Genomic DNA, 18,332 nt, shown 5'->3' with positions numbered 1-18,332 from the left:
AGAGCCCTATTCCTATATAGTGCACTACTTTAGACCAGAGCCCTATTCCCTATATAGTGTGCTACTTTTAGACCAGAGCCCTATTCCCTATATAGTGCGCTACTTTTAGACCAGAGTCCTATTCCCTATATAGTGCGCTACTTTAGACCAGAGCCCTATTCCCTATATAGTGCACTACTTTAGACCAGAGAGATGGCCATTATTATGCCTGATGAAAGTGCACTGCTTTGTTGGGATTGGCTCTCGCAACAACGGCATGATGCTGTCCTTGTGCACGTGACATTACAACGTGGAACTGTACGGCACTGCTTTTGACCAGGGCCTTGAGCAAATATAGTGCACTTCTTTGGACAAGAGCAATGCCCTTTTTTTAGGGCACTACTCTAGGCCAGCGCCCTGGTCAAAAATAGAGCATTACATTTGGCCGGAGCGTATGCCTTTATCGTGCACTACTTTTCACCAGGGGCCATAGGGCTCTGTTAGTGCACTACTTTTCACCAGGGGCCATAGGGCCCTGTTAGTGCACTACTTTTCACCAGGGGCCATAGGGCTCTGTTAGTGCACTACTTTTCACCAGGGGCCATAGGGCTCTGTTAGTGCACTACTTTTCACCAGGGGCCATAGGGCTCTGTTAGTGCACTACTTTTCACCAGGGGCCATAGGGCTCTGTTAGTGCACTACTTTTCACCAGGGGCCATAGGGCTCTGTTAGTGCACTACTTTTCACCAGGGGCCATAGGGCCCTGTTAGTGCACTACTTTTCACCAGGGGCCATAGGGCCCTGTTAGTGCACTACTTTTCACCAGGGGCCATAGGGCCCTGTTCGTGCACTACTTTTCACCAGGGGCCATAGGGCTCTGTTAGTGCACTACTTTTCACCAGGTGCCATAGGGCTCTGTTGGTGCACTACTTTTCACCAGGGGCCATAGGGCCCTGTTAGTGCACTACTTTTCACCAGGGGCCATAGGGCTCTGTTAGTGCACTACTTTTCACCAGGGGCCATAGGGCCCTGTTAGTGCACTACTTTTCACCAGGGGCCATAGGGCCCTGTTCGTGCACTACTTTTCACCAGGGGCCATAGGGCCCTGTTAGTGCACTTTGTAAGTAATAGGGTGCCAATTGGGATGCATTTGTAGTCTGCCAGTGAGACAGATGTTGTTTACTTGTTGATGTTTACTTGTTGTTTTTTTGTGTTTCAGACAGTGGTGGCATGCCAGAGAGGAGCGTCTCCCTCACAGGAAACCCTGACGCCATCGCGTAAGACACTAATGTAGTGTCCCCGTAGGGCCCTGGTCTAATGTAGTGTCCCCATAGGGCCCTGGTCTAATGTAGTGTCCCCATAGGGCCCTGGTCTAATGTAGTGTCCCCATAGGGCCCTGGTCTAATGTAGTGTCCCTGGTCTAATGTAGTGTCCCCATAGTGCCCTGGTCTAATGTAGTGTCCCCATAGGGCCCTGGTCTAATGTAGTGTCCCCATAGGGCCCTGGTCTAATGTAGTGTCCCCATAGGGCCCTGGTCTAATGTAGTGTCCCCATAGGGCCCTGGTCTAATGTAGTGTCCCCATAGGGCCCTGGTCTAATGTAGTGTCCCCATAGGGCCCTGGTCTAATGTAGTGTCCCCATAGGGCCCTGGTCTAATGTAGTGTCCCCATAGGGCCCTGGTCTAATGTAGTGTCCCCATAGGGCCCTGGTCTAATGTAGTGTCCCCATAGGGCCCTGGTCTAATGTAGTGTCCCTACATAGGGAGTAGGGTGCCATTTGGAAGTATCCCTTGTAGCTGTGTGGCATGATTAGAGTTCGGTAGTTTTTCCTAGTCGTTTGATCTCAATTTGATAAATTCTGTCCATTGGCTTAGGGGCCATGTTAAGTATTTCTGATCATTACACAACTCTTTCTGACTACTTGCCCCCTCTGCGTCTCTGTCTTTTCCTCCTCTTCAGGAAAGCCAAGATGTTTCTGGATGAGATTGTATCTCGAGGGCGTGGTGCTCCTTCCTCTTCTTTCCACGAGTCGACCAATGGGCAGAGTGGCTCCATGCAGGAGATGATGATCCCAGCTGGCAAGGCCGGCCTTATCATCGGCAAGGGAGGAGAGACCATCAAACAACTACAGGTACACATTGGGGAGTTGTATAGCTGAAGCCTCTGGTCCAGGGTGTGTACTGGTACATCAAGCTGCCTCACCTTACAGAAACAGGAGATAGACTAGTGTCCTGTCCAGGGGGTGTACTGGTACATCAAGCTGCCTCACCTTACAGAAACAGGAGATAGACTAGTGTCCTGTCCAGGGGGTGTACTGGTACATCAAGCTGCCTCACCTTACAGAAACAGGAGATAGACTAGTGTCCTGTCCAGGGGGTGTACTGGTACATCAAGCTGCCTCACCTTACAGAAACAGGAGATAGACTAGTGTCCTGTCCAGGGGTGTACTGGTACATCAAGCTGCCTCACCTTACAGAAACAGGAGATAGACTAGTGTCCTGTCCAGGGGGTGTACTGGTACATCAAGCTGCCTCACCTTACAGAAACAGGAGTTAGACTTGTGTCCTGTCCAGGGGGTGTACTGGTACATCAAATATCTGTACAGGAGAACAAATCAGAACACAGCTACTAATATAATAGTAGGGAAGTACTAGGAAACCAACACTATACATGGGGAGGCTCGTCAGATAGATGGATATAGAGATAGAAACCAACACTATACATGGGGAGGCTCGTCAGATGGATATAGAGATAGAAACCAACACTATACATGGGGAGGCTCGTCAGATAGATGGATATAGAGATAGAAACCAACACTATACATGGGGAGGCTCGTCCAGATAGATGGATATATATAGAGAGATAGAAACCAACACTATACATGGGGAGGCTCGTCAGATGGATATAGAGATAGAAACCAACACTATACATGGGGAGGCTCGTCAGACAGATGGATATAGAGATAGAAACCAACACTATACATGGGGAGGCTCGTCAGATAGATGGATATAGAGATAGAAACCAACACTATACATGGGGAGGCTCGTCAGATAGATGGATAGATATAGAGAGATAGAAACCAACACTATACATGGGGAGGCTCGTCAGATAGATGGATAGATATAGAGAGATAGAAACCACCACTATACATGGGGAGGCTCGTCAGATAGATGGATAGATATAGAGAGATAGAAACCACCACTATACATGGGGAGGCTCGTCAGATAGATGGATATAGAGATAGAAACCACCACTATACATGGGGAGGCTCGTCAGATAGATGGATATAGAGATAGAAACCAACACTATACATGGGGAGGCTCGTCAGATAGATGGATATAGAGATAGAAACCACCACTATACATGGGGAGGCTCGTCAGATAGATGGATATAGAGATAGAAACCAACACTATACATGGGGAGGCTCGTCAGATAGATGGATATAGAGATAGAAACCAACACTATACATGGGGAGGCTCGTCAGATAGATGGATATAGAGATAGAAACCACCACTATACATGGGGAGGCTCGTCAGATAGATGGATAGATATAGAGAGATAGAAACCAACACTATACATGGGGAGGCTCGTCAGATAGATGGATATAGAGATAGAAACCACCACTATACATGGGGAGGCTCGTCAGATGGATATAGAGATAGAAACCACCACTATACATGGGGAGGCTCGTCAGATAGATGGATAGATGTATGACATGGGGAGATGCATCTCTTCCCTGTAGGAGCGTGCTGGAGTGAAGATGATCCTCATCCAAGATGGTTCCCAGCCACCCAACATGGACAAACCCCTGCGCATCATCGGAGACCCCTACAAAGTACAGGTAAACGCCCCCGCTGCACGTACCGCGAACCCCACACGCCCCCGCTGCACGTACTGCGTACCCCACACGCCCCCGCTGCACGTACTGCGTACACCACACGCCCCCGCTGCACGTACTGCGTACACCACACGCCCCCGCTGCACGTACTGCGTACACCACACGCCCCCGCTGCACGTACTGCGTACACCACACGCCCCCGCTGCACGTACTGCGTACCCCACACGCCCCCGCTGCACGTACCGCGTACCCCACACGCCCCCGCTGCACGTACTGCAGTGCCACACGCCCGCTGCGTGCTGCGTGCACCGCACGCCCCCGCTGCGTGCCGGCCCCGCTGCCCGCGTGCGCCCCGCTGCACACGTGCCCCCGCGTGCCCGCACGCCCCCGTTGCACGTGCCGCGTACACCGCACGCCCCGCTGCACGTGCCCCGCGTACACCGCACGCCCCCTGCTGCGTGCCGCACGCCCCGCTGCCGTGCCCCCCGCACGCCCCGCTGCACGCTGCGTTGCAGTACGCCCCCGCACGCCCGCCCCCGCACGCCCCCGCTGCGACGCGTGCCCTTGCGCCCCTGTTGCACGTGCGTACACGCCCTGTTGCACGTACACACCGCACGCCCCTGTTGCACGTGCTGCGTGCACCACGCCCCCTGTTGCACGTGTTACACCGCACGCCCCCTGTTGCGTACTGCGTACACCACCGCCCCTGTTGCCGTGCTGCGTCCCACACGCCCTGTTGCGTGCACACCACACGCCCCCGCTGCACGTGCTGCGTGCACCACACGCCCCCGCTGCACGTACTGCGTACCACACGCCCAGCTGCACGTGCTGCGTACACCACACGCCCCCGCTGCACGTACTGCGTACCCCACACGCCCCCGCTGCACGTACTGCGTACACCACACGCCCCGCTGCACGGTACTGCGTACACCACACGCCCCCGCTGCACGTACGCGTGCACCGCACGCCCCCGCTGCACGTTCTGGCGTGCACCCGCCCCCTGCACGTACTGCGTACCCTTGCACACCGCCACGCCCCTGTTGCACGTACTGCGTACTTGGATATGGGGCTGTTTGTCTCTGATATTATGCCAGGTAATACTGTCTGACTTGATCAACCTCTCTCACTTTCCCTCTCTCTCTCTGCAGCAAGCGAAGGAGCTGGTGAATGAGATTCTGAGAGAGAGAGATCACGCTACTTTGGAGACCGAAACAATTTTGGCAACCAAATGGGAGGAGGTGGTGGAGGAGGAGGAGGAGGCATGGATGTGAGTAGGATCGCTTATGTTTATGAGATGGATTCAACTTGATTCTAGTTGGAAGTCTGACTGGATTTGACAGAGCTGTGGAGGTCAAACTCCCCCAGCTGCTTCACTCTGGCTATGTGTGAACTCCACCTTCACCATGGCACAGGGAAGGCAGCTTGGCTCCTAGCTATGTGTGAACTCCACCTTCCACCATGGCACAGGGAAGGCAGCTTGGCTCTAGCTATGTGTGAACTCCACCTTCCACCATGGCACAGGAAGGCAGCTTGGCTCTAGCTATGTGTGAACTCCACCTTCCACCATGGCACAGGGAAGGCAGCTTGGCTCTGGCTATGTGTGAACTCCACCTTCCACCATGGCACAGGAGGCAGCTTGGCTCTAGCTATGTGTGAACTCCACCTTCCACCATGGCACAGGGACGGCAGCTTGGCTCTAGCTATGTGTGAACTCCACCTTCCACCATGGCACAGGGAAGGCAGCTTGGCTCTAGCTATGTGTGAACTCCACCTTCCACCATGGCACAGGGAAGGCAGCTTGGCTCCAGCTATGTGTGAACTCCACCTTCCACCATGGCACAGGGAAGGCAGCTTGGCTCCAGCTATGTGTGAACTCCACCTTCCACCATGGCACAGGGAAGGCAGCTTGGCTGAGTGAAATGCAGCCCTGGGGGGTTAAACCCATAGAGTTAGATTGACTAGAACGTTAAATAGAACATCTGACAGCAGCGTCATTGACCTGATTGAGAATGCTCCTTCTACTCGTTCTTCTAGTCGTTTTTTAAATTTTTAAATTGTACCTTTATTTAACTAGGCAAGTCAGTTAAGAACAAATTCTTATTTTCAATGACGGCCTAGGAACAGTGGGTTAACTGCCTGTTCAGGGACAGAACGACAGATTTGTACCTTGTCAGCTCGGGGGTTTGAACTCGCAACCTTCCGGTTACTAGTCCAACGCTCTAACCACTAAGCTACCCTGTTAAACGTTGTAGAATTCCAGCCGGTAGAATGACTGGCATTGCAGCCCCGTTGAGTAACGAGCCTCGACTAGAACTCTGCTGAACGTCTTTGCCTCATCAGTATCGTGTGTTCCAGCTTGGCCAGATGCCTTTTCCTCACTAAAGGTGTCTTTTCATTGGCCAGGTGCCCGTGCCCCGTCACTCTGTGGGAGTTGTGATTGGTCGAAGTGGAGAGATGATCAAGAAGATCCAGGCAGACGCTGGAGTTCGGATACAGTTCAAACCAGGTGAGGATGACACACGACCTCCTGCTATGGAAAACTACCTTCTGTTCTTGTTCAGCCAGTCCCTGTATCTCCCCCTTAAACCCTGCTTCAGTTGTTATAATCACTATGGTAATTCTCTCCCTCTTTTTGTTCTCTCTCTCTCTCCCTCCCCCCCCCCCTCTCTCTATCAGATGAAGGTACATGACGTATAAGATTCAAACCCACACCTACAACAGATTTTAAAATATTTCTATCATAGGAAACATGACTATTTTACCATGGGGTGTTTTTACACGTGATCATAGGTCCAGGAGAAACACACTGATCTCAGACCTGTTAGTCCCACAACATTTAAATAAGTCCTCTTGACTGTGGGGCGAACCTGGGGCATGTTCAGTATAGCCCCAACGTAACAAAACGGTTTGCAGCTGGGAACTCCAGTCTGTTGTTATGGGACGAGTCCAGGTGGCGCCGTCCCGTTTTGACCCCTGCTTCCGTTGAGTGTTATGATCAGTATGGTAACTCTCCCTCTCTTTGTCCCCCTCCCCCTTTCTCTCTCCCTCTGTCAGATGAAGGTACAGGACTGTATATGAAACTTAACACCACACACACACACAGCAGATTGAAGTGTTTCTATCGGGTCCAGAAGGGCATGTTAGTACACCTCATCTGAGAGGTGCCAATCTGGTAGCAACTTCCTGTCTTGACTCTGCTTCAGCTGAGTGTTTGTGAACAGTATGGTAACTCTCTCCTTCTTTTTCCCCCTCACTCCCTTCCCCCTCACTGCCTTCCCCCTCTCTCCCCCTCACTGCCTTCCCCCTCTCTCCCTCACTCCCTTCTCCCTCTGGCAGATGAAGGTACAGGACCGTATAAGAGAAACATTTTGACTGGAACCTTTTGGTTTAAACGATGATCGTTATGATGACTCTCTTTCTCATCTTTTTCGCTCGATCTGTCTTTCTTTGTGGCGATCTGTGCTTCCCTCCATCTTTCTCTCGTTGTCTTTCGATCGCTCTCTCTCTCTCCCCTCTTGCTGCCTCCCTTCCCTGCTCTGCCTCCCTTCCCCCTCCTCCCCTCCTCTCTCTAGATGACGGTGCAGGTCCTGATAAGATAGCCCACATCATGGGCCCTCCAGACCGCTGTGAGCACGCTGCCTCCATCATCAACGAGCTGCTGCAGAGCATCAGAGTCAGGGAGGACGGAGGGCAGGGGGTACGTACACTACCCGCTACAGGCTGACACATGGGAGGGCAGGGGGTATGTACACTACAGGCTGACATGGGAGGGCAGGGGGTACGTACACTACCCACTACAGGCTGACACATGGGAGGGCAGGGTCGTACTACCCACTACAGGCTGACACATGGGAGGGCAGAGTGCGTGGCTGACACATGGGATGGCCACTACAGGCTGACACATGGGAGGGCAGGAGGCTCACTACAGGCTGACACGCTGGGATGGCAGGGTCCTACACTACATGTGTACACATGGGAGGGCAGGGAGCTCCCTACACTACCCACTACCAGGCTGACACATGGGGAGGGCAGGGCTCCTACACTACAGGCTGACACATGGGAGGGCAGGGCTCCCCACAGGCTGACACATGGGAGGGCAGGGGCTCCCTACACTACAGGCTGACACATGGGAGGGCAGGGGCTCCCTACACTACAGGCTGACACATGGGAGGGCAGGGGCTCCCTACACTACAGGCTGACACATGGGAGGGCAGGGGCTCCCTACACTACAGGCTGACACATGGGAGGGCAGGGGGTACATGTGGGGTGTGAAGGGAAGTGGGACTAGATGGCAGGGGAAACACTGAGTTTAATATAAGATGGTGCAGGGGTATGGACAGGTGAGACTTTCTGGTCTTGAGAAGGAAAGATGTCTCGAAGGCCATATCTGAAATGTGCCTTGCGAAAGTATTCACCCCCCTTGGCATTTTTCCTGTTTTGTTGCTTTACAACCTGGAATTAGTATAGATTTTTATTTGGAATTCATGTAATGGACATACAAAAAATAGTCAATTGTTGAAGTGAAATGAGAAATTACTTGTTCAAAAAAATGAGGTGAAAGTGGTGTATGTATTCACCCCCTTTGCTATGAAGCCCCTAAATAAGACCTGGTGCCACTCATTACCTTCAGAAGTCACATACTGCACACAGGTGGACTTTATTTAACTTGGTGTCATGTGACCTCAGTGTGTGGTTATATACACCTGTTCTGAAAGGCTCCAGAGTCTGCAACACCACTAAGCAAGAGGCACCATGAAGACCAAGGAGCTCTCCAAACAGGTCAGAGCAGGGCTGGGTTATATACAAATATCAGTCATTTTTATCACCCCACAGAGCACAGTTTTAAATCTGTTATTAAAACATGGAAAGAAAAACCATAAAATGCAGGATTTAAGATTTCATGCTTTTCTGCTAAAATTATTATAGAATTTGTCAGTATTATAGAATTCTTATATGGAAATAATATTTGAAAGATGTGTTGAATCCTGAAGTGGGTGGCCAGCAGAGATGGTTGGGATGTGGGGATGGATGGGTTGGGATGTGGAGATGGTTGGGATGTGGAGATGGATGGGTTGGGATGTGGAGATGGATGGGATGGGGAATGATGGTCAAAGATAAAAGTCAAAAAATACTTTTTATTAAGTTTGAATGACACGGAGGAGCAGTGTTTTTACAGCCAATGCCGGTTTGCCTGAGGCTGCTGCCGTGCAGCTGTTTGGACACGTGCATATACACACACACTCTCATTCAAATAAACACATACAAGAACACACACATACATGTAATAGTGCCAGACATGCACACAAACATACAGTTGGCGTTGCTGTTAGAATGTTGTTTTTATTGTTTGCTGTTGTCTTTTCTCCTTAGTTCATTCTCTTGGTTGTTGGTGCATTGGAGTTCTTGGGGAAAGGAATCCATTGTATTTTTCTGCTTGGGGTGGGAGTGGTCCTGAATGGTTGAGGGCCAGCTATTGGGGGACCTGTGGGGGGGTCTTGGATGGTTTGGGTCATGTTGGTTTTGAGCAGGGCGTTGTCCCTGGATGCTTCTGTGTTGCTCTGAATGGGAGTCAATTGGATGACTGGTATGGTGCAGTTGTTGGATGACTGGTCTGGTGCAGTTGTTGGATGACTGGTCTGGTGCAGTTGTTGGATGACTGGTCTGGTGCAGTTGTTGGATGACTGGTCTGGTGCAGTTGTTGGATGACTGGTCTGGTGCAGTTGTTGGATGACTGGTCTGGTGCAGTTGTTGGATGACTGGTCTGGTGCAGTTGTTGGATGACTGGTCTGGTGCAGTTGTTGGATGACTGGTCTGGTGCAGTTGTTGGATGACTGGTCTGGTGCAGTTGTTGGATGACTGGTCTGGTGCAGTTGTTGGGCGACTGGTCTGGTGCAGTTGTTGGGCGGCTTCACTGCAAGTATATTGTATGTTTCGGATATTCAATTTATTTATTTATTTTACAAAAAGTAGCACCACAACAAACCTGCCAAGAGTGCTGCCCACCAAAACTCAGACCATGCAAAGAGCGCATTAATCAGAGCCGCAATTAAGAGACCAAAGATACGCCAATGGAGCTTTGCAGCTACTTCAGGGTTATCTGTCCGTAGGACCACTAAGCCCTAGGCTCCACAGAGGAGATTGGAGTATCTGTCCATGGGACCACTAAGCCCTAGGCTCCACAGAGGAGATTGGAGTATCTGTCCGTGGGACTACTAAGCCCTAGGCTCCATGAGGAGATTGGAGTATCTGTCCGTAGGACCACTAAGCCCTAGGCTCCACAGAGGAGATTGGAGTATCTGTCCGTAGGACCACTAAGCCCTAGGCTCCACAGAGGAGATTGGAGTATCTGTCCATAGGACCACTAAGCCCTAGGCTCCACAGAGGAGATTGGAGTATCTGTCCGTAGGACCACTAAGCCCTAGGCTCTATGAGGAGATTGGAGTATCTGTCCATAGGACCACTAAGCCCTAGGCTCTATGAGGAGATTGGAGTATCTGTCCATAGGACCACTAAGCCGTGGGCTCCACAGAGGAGATTGGAGTATCTGTCCGTAGGACCACTAAGCCCTAGGCTCCACAGAGGAGATTGGAGTATCTGTCCATAGGACCACTAAGCCGTGGGCTCCACAGAGGAGATTGGAGTATCTGTCCGTAGGACCACTAAGCCCTAGGCTCCACAGAGGAGATGGAGTATCTGTCCATGGGACCACTAAGCCCTAGGCTCCACAGAGGAGATTGGAGTATCTGTCCATGGGACTCCACAGAGGAGATTGGAGTATCTGTCCAAGCCCTAGGCTCTATGAGGAGAGATATCTGAGGACCACTAACTAGGCTCCACAGTAGTATCTGTCCATAGACCACTAAGCCCTAGGCTCTATGAGGTGATTGGAGTATCTGTCCATAGGACCACTAAAGCCCTAGGCTCCATGAGGAGATTGGAGTATCTGTCCATAGGACCACTAAGCCCTAGGCTCTATGAGGAGATTGAGTATCTGTCCATAGGACCACTAAGCCGTAGGCTCTATGGAAGTGGCCTGAAAAGCCATTGCCTAAAGAGAAAAACAAGCGAACACGTTTAGTGTTCACAAAGTCATGTGGGAGACTCCCCAAAGATATGGAAGAAGGCACACTGGTTGGATGAGACTAAAATTGAGCGTTTTGGCTCTCAAAGAAAACGCTATGTCTGGGGCAAACCCAACACCTCATCACCCTGAGAACATGTTTTTCATCGGCAGGGACTAGGAAACTGGTCAGTATTGAAGGAATGATGGATGGCATTAAATACATGGAAATTCTTGAGGTAAAACTGTTTGTCTTCCAGAGATTTGAGACCGGGACGGAGGTTCACCTTCCAGCAGGACAATGACCCTAAGCATACTGCTAAAGCAACACTCGAGTGGTTTAAGGGGGGACATTTAAATGTCTTGAAATGTCTAGTCAATTCCCAGACCTCAATCCAATTTGAGAATCTGTGGTATGACTTAAAGATTGCTGTACACCAGCGGAACCCATCCAACTTGAATGCGCTGGGGAGGTTTTGTCTTGAAGAATGGGCAAAATCGTCTCTACAAAGTATTAACTTTGGGGGGGTGAATAGTTATGCATGCTCAAGTTTCTATTTTTTTTGTCTTATTTCTTGTTTCACAAAAAAAAATTGCATCTTCAAAGTGGTAGGCATGTTGTGTAAATCAAATGATACAAACCTACCCCCAAAAATCTATTTTAATTCCAGGTTGTAAGGCAACAAAATAGGAAAAATGGGGGTGAATACTTATGCAAGCCACTGTACATAAAGTCTCCACTATTCCCCTTCTAGTTTTTCCTTGACATTTTGTATTTATTAATACATTTCTTCGAAGGTGGACATTTTCTGTCAATGTGCCAGATTTGGCCAGCTGGCAAATTTTCAGCTATAGTACCTGGGCAGATGGATAAAAATGACACTTTTAAAAGATAAAATAAAAAAAGCTTCCCATCTGAAACCGTCTAGAACAGTTTGTGCAATATTCATTATTTTAGACAGTTTTGGTGTTCAGCCAAGTTTTTAAAATTTTATTTTTTTATCTAAAAAAAAAAAGTTTTCTTCCTCGCTCTGTTTGTGCTCCAAATTTTCTCGGGCTGAAGTTCAGCATTCGACATCTACGTCCCTTCATTGGTCAATAGTAGAGATTCTTCAATGAACTGTTGTCTATAGACGAATTGTTTTTGTGCACATTTTGTTCACTTGCAAAATACCACACCAAACATCTTAGTTACATGCAACTCGGATCTATGCAAAAATGTCAAATTCATGATTTTTTTTTGAGTAATCTTAGATTTATATCAAGACTATTTTTGAGGAAGTGTGTTCTGGCTACGGAGTCTACAAATGGACAAATAGTACTACTGGCACTTTTTTGCGGTTGTCAAGCGAAGGTCTTTAAAGGGTAGTATGCGAGCGCCGTCGTGCGGAAGCCTTTACCTGCGTCTCTTCTCCAGGGTCCTCCAGGTCCACCTGGCACGGGGGGGATGCCTCAGGGTGGCCATGGCAGGGGGCGAGGCCAGGGCAACTGGGGCGGTCCTCCGGGTGGTGAGGTCACCTTCTCTATCCCCGCCCACAAATGCGGCCTGGTGATTGGTCGGGGTGGCGAGAACGTCAAGGCCATCAACCAGCAGACGGGGGCTTTCGTGGAGATCTCGCGTCAGCCGCCGCCCAACGGTGACCCCAACTTCAAACTGTTCATCATCAGGGGGTCCCCTCAACAGATAGATCATGCCAAGCAGCTCATAGAGGACAAGATCGAGGTACGAGAGGACGGACGCGTGTCAACACACATTTAAACACCCAGTGTGTCATTTAATAGTCCCACATGAACTGTAAATGGAATGAATGGTTTCCTCTCTGCTCCTCTAGGCTCCTCTGTGTCCTCTAGGGGGAGGTCCTGGGGGACCTGGTCCTGCTGGTCCAATGGGCCCCTACAACCCCAACCCTTACAACCCAGGGCCTGGTGGCCCCGGAGGACCCCCGCAGTAAGTACATCAACCATGCATCCCTACAACCCCAACCTTGATAATGCAGGGCCCCACACACACACACACACAGTAGATACAACACCTACTGGACTTAAAGGGCCAGGTTCCCTGTCCCAGGCTCGTGCTATAGCACCTACTGGACATAAAGGCTAGGTGCTATAGCACCTACTGGACATAAAGGCTAGTGCTATAGCACCTACTGGACATAAAGGCTAGTGCTATAGCACCTACTGGACATAAAGGCTAGTGCTATAGCACCTACTGGACATAAAGGCTAGTGCTATTGCACCTACTGGACATAAAGGCTAGTGCTCGTTTGCATCGCTACAGTTTGTTATACATCCATGCACATAAAAGAAGGGGTCTATTGTTCGTGCGGTGAGCAGCTCTGATCCCCCTGTGCTGTTGAGGGATTTTTATGGCTCAAAATGTTTGATTTATATCACCATTTGTCTGTCATGTACATTGTATGTTTTTTACATTTCCTGCTTTGAATAAAATAAGGCCACATGTTAGTTAAAGCCAATGGGTATCATGCGTTTTGGTGTGTTTGTGATGTTTTGGAAGACTTAAAGATATGAAGTGTTTTATTGTTCTCTACTCTCTCTCCAGTGGCGGCCCCCCAGGTGGTCATGGTTATGGGGCCCCTCAGGGCTGGGGAAACACCTTCCAGCAGTGGCAGGCCCCTGGAGGGCCACACGACCCCAGTGAGTAGACGCTGCTTCATATACACTGGTCTGGAACTCTCCATCAGAGTTCCCTCCTGGTCAATACATTTTCCCTGGCCTGTCCTCAACGCTCTCTTCCTCTTTAACCTTCTTGTTTCCTCTCCTCACTTTTACCTTCTCCCTTTCAACCCTCTTTCTCGTATCTTCCTCCCAGACAAGGCAGCAGCAGACCCCAATGCAGCGTGGGCAGCCTACTATGCGCAGTACTACCAGCAGCAGCCAGGGGGCGCCATGCCCGGCCAGGCCCCCAACGCCCCAGCTGCCGCCCCAGTCCAGGCAGACCCCTCCCAGGCAGCCCAGACCCCTGGAGGCCAGCCAGACTACACCAAGGCCTGGGAGGAGTATTACAAGAAGATGGGCATGGGTAAGATCATCGCCATGGTTACATTGGCTTTACAATGACATGTCCTATATTACATTGTTATTGATTATTGCATCACTAGAAACAAAACACATAAGAAATAATAGTGGATACATTTAGTAAAAATAAACCTCTAATCACAGCTGGGTCAGCTCTTGCGAAATGGCGGCCATCTTGTTCCAGAAGATCTCCTATAGTGCTGTCCAGTCTCCAGACATGTCAGGAGAGCCTGTCACTAGAAAAGGACTGAAAGGCCTTCACACTGTATAGAGTCCTTCAACATGCCACCTTTTTAATGGACACTTTTCATCCAGAAGATGTCCTCGGATTTATTTCTATACAACCGAATTGTGATCAACAAATACTATTTTCTTGTCCAAGTTCTAGATCTTAATATCTGATCCTGTTTCCCTCCCTGTCTCCCCTCAGCCCAGCCCGGTGGAGGTGCTGCAGCGGCGCCAGCTGCAGCCGTGGCCGGGGGCGGAGCCGGCGGACAGCAGGACTACAGTGCAGCCTGGGCTGAGTACTACAGGCAGCAGGCGGCCTTCTACGGCCCTGGAGGGGCTCCGGGACAGGCTGCCACCCCACAGCAAGGACAACAGGTAACACACACACACCACTCAGCAAGGACAACAGGTAACACACACACACACACCACTCAGCAAGGACAACAGGTAACACACACACACACACCACTCAGCAAGGACAACAGGTAACACACACACACACCACTCAGCAAGGACAACAGGTAACACACACACACACACCACTCAGCAAGGACAACAGGTAACACACACACACCCACCACTCAGCAAGGACAACAGGCAACACACACACACACCACTCAGCAAGGACAACAGGCAACACACACACACACACCACTCAGCAAGGACAACAGGCAACACACACACACACCACTCAGCAAGGACAACAGGTACTTTAACCTCTCTCTACCCTCTCATTCTCTCCTTCTCCCAGGCCCAGTGAACCAAATCCAGCCAGTCTCCAACCTGTCAGCGCGGACCGGGAGGACTGTCTCTTCACTGCAGCCACATCCCATCCTTTGGACTTTTAAATGTTTTTCTTCTGGGTTTAAGTCATTCAAAAAATGTCTGGTTTTGATGGAAGCAAAACCTTAATTCCCTCCCTCAAATACACTCCCAGTACCCTCCTCTATCCCAGTACCCCTTCTTCTCTTCCCCTAAAAATTCCCCTTCTTTTTACAAAAACTGAAAAATAACAAATTCTACAATTTTTGCTGATGAAATGATTGAACAACTTGGTAGGGTTGTTTTTTTCTTTTGTCCTCACCCTTCACCCCAACCCCTAGTGTCTGCCTGTCCTCACCCTGCATCCCAACTAGTGCTCCTGCCTGTCCTCACCCTGTACCCCAACTAGTGTCTGAGGAGGTGAAGGGGAAGAGAAGAAGAGGGGAAGATGGTAAAGAGCTCCTGCTCATTGGCCTCGCTAATACCCATCTGTAAAATACATGGACTCGCACTTCTGTCATTTGTTTGTTTTTCCTGAGGAATAAACTGTCGTCTAGCAGTACTTTGGAGTATAACTATTACTAATATTCAGCATCAGTTTGTAAAAACGAGTTGTTTTTTTGCAAGCAAAAGGATATTTTTTTGCTTTTTAGGCTTTTATTTTCATTTTTAATTAACGTCTAGTTCAGTTAAAACATTCCCTGTGTTGATGAAGTAGCAGCATTTCCCCCCCCCACCCACTTATAATTTTACTTAGTTCATATTTTTCAGTAACTAATGGGTGGGCCTGGGTTTGTGTGTGCCTGTGCGACTGACTGTGTGTACAAGCCCCTGTTTCTATGGGTGCTTGCTACAGTGTGTGCCTGCTTGTTATGTTGGTTGTTTTGGCACAGTTTGTGTCCCCGAGGCCCCGTCCCCTTGCTGACTTCAGATCAGATTGCTGCATCATCAGATGGGGATGCCTTTTATTTTCCTCTCGTGTTCCAAGAAGTCGTGTCAGATGTTGTATGCGTTTTTTTTTTTTTTTTTTTACTTTTTACTGCTTGTTTTAAAAAACTTCACAATAAAAAATAAATAAGTATTGAATACTTGGTGGTTGAATGTTTTGTTGCACATAGTTAAACAAAATCACTACAAACTTAATTTGTGACAAACAATCATATTGTTCACCCCATAACCAATCACATGCTGGGAGATTTGTTTTCGTTTTTGACTTACGTTCATGGATGCCAATCGGACTGCTCCCCACCATAATCGAGAACCAATGGGAAGGCCATGGGTCGGATGGTAGGCGGGGCCTAGTGAACACTACGGTCGGAAAATGGCGCCCAGCTCGAAATCAGAAAAGGACGGTAACAAACAAACGCAGAGAAAACACAAAGAACATGTCGTCAAGCTTCTGAACCGTGGAAAGGTATGCAACAAACTAGACAAGAGAATGGCACAAGCATGGCTTTAACGAAGAATGTGAAGTCGCAGGGTCAATGTCTCGATAGTGCCAGACCCGGTGGATGCTAGCTAGTTTACGCGTTTTTAAGCACCAACGTTAGCTAGCAGGCTGACTCGTTAACAAGCCACCTTTGGCCAAAACCGAGCTACAATCCATAACAAGTTAACAGGCTGGTTGCAATATTGTGTGAGGGAATGTTGCTAGCTAGTTAACCAACTATCCCAAGACACTTAGCTAGCTAACGTTTGTTTGAACCAAGCAGTAAGCCAGCTAGCCCACGTTAACTGTTTATTTCGCATTCACTAACGCAGCAAGCTAGCACGCCTATTTACTAGTTTTGCATTTGGAGTCGCCGCTGGCTATTTCAGATCACTATGCATGATTCCTCTGTTGCAATGTTTTTCAATTCTGGTCTTGGGGACTGCTGGCCTCCTGTTTCAGCTAACGTTAAAGGTGATGCTGATCAGCGAGTTAAGTCAGGTGTTAATTTTGATTAGAACAAAACCATGCAGTGTACCCTAGATACCTGGATGACAGAACACTGCTGGTGGGTGTGTAAGTAGAGTGGTTAAGACTGGTTTCCTGGACTCCCTACCAACCTCATCCAGAGTGCTGTACCTATCAAGCATCTCCCAGGTGCTGATCTGAGGTCCTCTGTCCAAGTAATCTTACCCATAATCTGAAGGCAAAACTGATTCTGAATCTGCTTTCGACTACTCTGAGATGGTTATACACGACCCCTGGACTAACAAGCTGTTTCAATAGAGGTTATTTATTGGGTACGTTGACCACTTTTCACTAACGTTCCACGTCCTCTCTCCTATAGTTGTCTGGCCAGTATTCTCTGGTAAGCATTGAAACTACCGCCGCGTCCTGTGTTCCCCTGAAGAACATAGTCAGCGAGGAGTTCCTCAGAGCAGGGTGAGTGTTTTGAAAGAGTATGTCTTTCTACAATGTAGAAAATAGTGAAAATGACAACAATAAACTTGAGTGAGTAGGTGTGTCTAACTTTTGGGTAATACTGTGTGTGTGTATATACAATTGCAGTCAAAAAGTAGTTTTATTTGTACTGTTTTCTACATTGTATAATAATAGTGAAGACATCAAAACTATGAAATAACACATGGAATCATATATTAAATAAAAAAACAAATATTTGAGATTCTTCAAAGGAGCCACCCTTTGCGTGGTGACAGCTTTGCACACTCTTGGCATTCTCTCAACCAGCAACTGTCTCGAAAGGAGTTCCCACATATGCTGAGCACTTGTTGGATGCTTTTCCTTCGCTCTGCCATCCAAACTCATCCCAAACCATCTCAATTGGATTGAGATTGGGTGATTGTGGAGGCCAGGTCATCTGATGCAGCACTCCACTTTCCTTCTTGATCTAATAGCCCTAACACATCTTAAAGGTGTGTTTTGGGTCATTGTTGTTTTGAAAGACAAATGATAGTCCCACTAAGTGCAAACCAGATGGCATGGCATATCTCTGCAGAATGCTGTGGTAGCCCTGCTAGTTAAGTGTGCCTTGAATTCTAAATAAATCAGACAGTGTCACCAGGAAAGCACCATCACACCACCACCACTGTTTCACAGTGGGAACCACACATATGGAGATCATCCGTTCACCTACTCTGCGTATTACAAAGACACAGCGGTTGTAACCAAAAATCTCAAATTTGGACTCGTCAGACCAAAGGACAGATTTCCACCGGTCTAATGTCCATTACTCGTGTTTCTTGACCCAAGCAAGTCTCATCTTCTTATTGGTGTCCTTTAGTAGTGGTTTATTTGCAGCAATTCAACCATGAAGGCCTGATTCACAGTCTCCTCTGAACAGTTGATGTTGAGATGTCTGTTACTTGAACTCTGTGAAGCATTTATTTGGGCTGCAATTTCTGAGGCTGGTAACTGTAAAGAACTTATTCTCTGCAGCAGAGGTAACTCTGGGTCTTCCTTTCCTGTGGCGGTCCTCAT

At 48.9% G+C, this 18,332-nt stretch overlaps 1 protein-coding gene across 1 annotated transcript; it reads left to right on the top strand.

Annotated features, from left to right (window-relative positions):
* The first annotated feature begins 1,201 nt into the window (after window positions 1-1,201).
* LOC135536561 (far upstream element-binding protein 2-like) lies at window positions 1,202-14,978 on the top strand. The gene is given in 13 exon segments (XM_064962860.1): window positions 1,202-1,256; window positions 1,938-2,109; window positions 3,721-3,819; window positions 4,965-5,004; window positions 5,007-5,083; window positions 6,220-6,322; window positions 7,389-7,513; window positions 12,294-12,599; window positions 12,709-12,824; window positions 13,440-13,534; window positions 13,710-13,919; window positions 14,346-14,518; window positions 14,895-14,978. Coding segments are annotated over 13 exon segments (1,572 nt in total). The 5' UTR covers window positions 1,202-1,209; the 3' UTR covers window positions 14,904-14,978.
* The last annotated feature ends 3,354 nt before the right edge of the window (window positions 14,979-18,332 follow it).

Source organism: Oncorhynchus masou, unplaced genomic scaffold (assembly GCF_036934945.1).
Source record: "Oncorhynchus masou masou isolate Uvic2021 unplaced genomic scaffold, UVic_Omas_1.1 unplaced_scaffold_6330, whole genome shotgun sequence".
NCBI classification, from domain to species: Eukaryota; Metazoa; Chordata; class Actinopteri; order Salmoniformes; family Salmonidae; genus Oncorhynchus; species Oncorhynchus masou.
The sequence above is the reverse complement of the archived record's forward strand: the minus strand, read 5'-3'. Positions and strand labels throughout refer to the sequence as shown.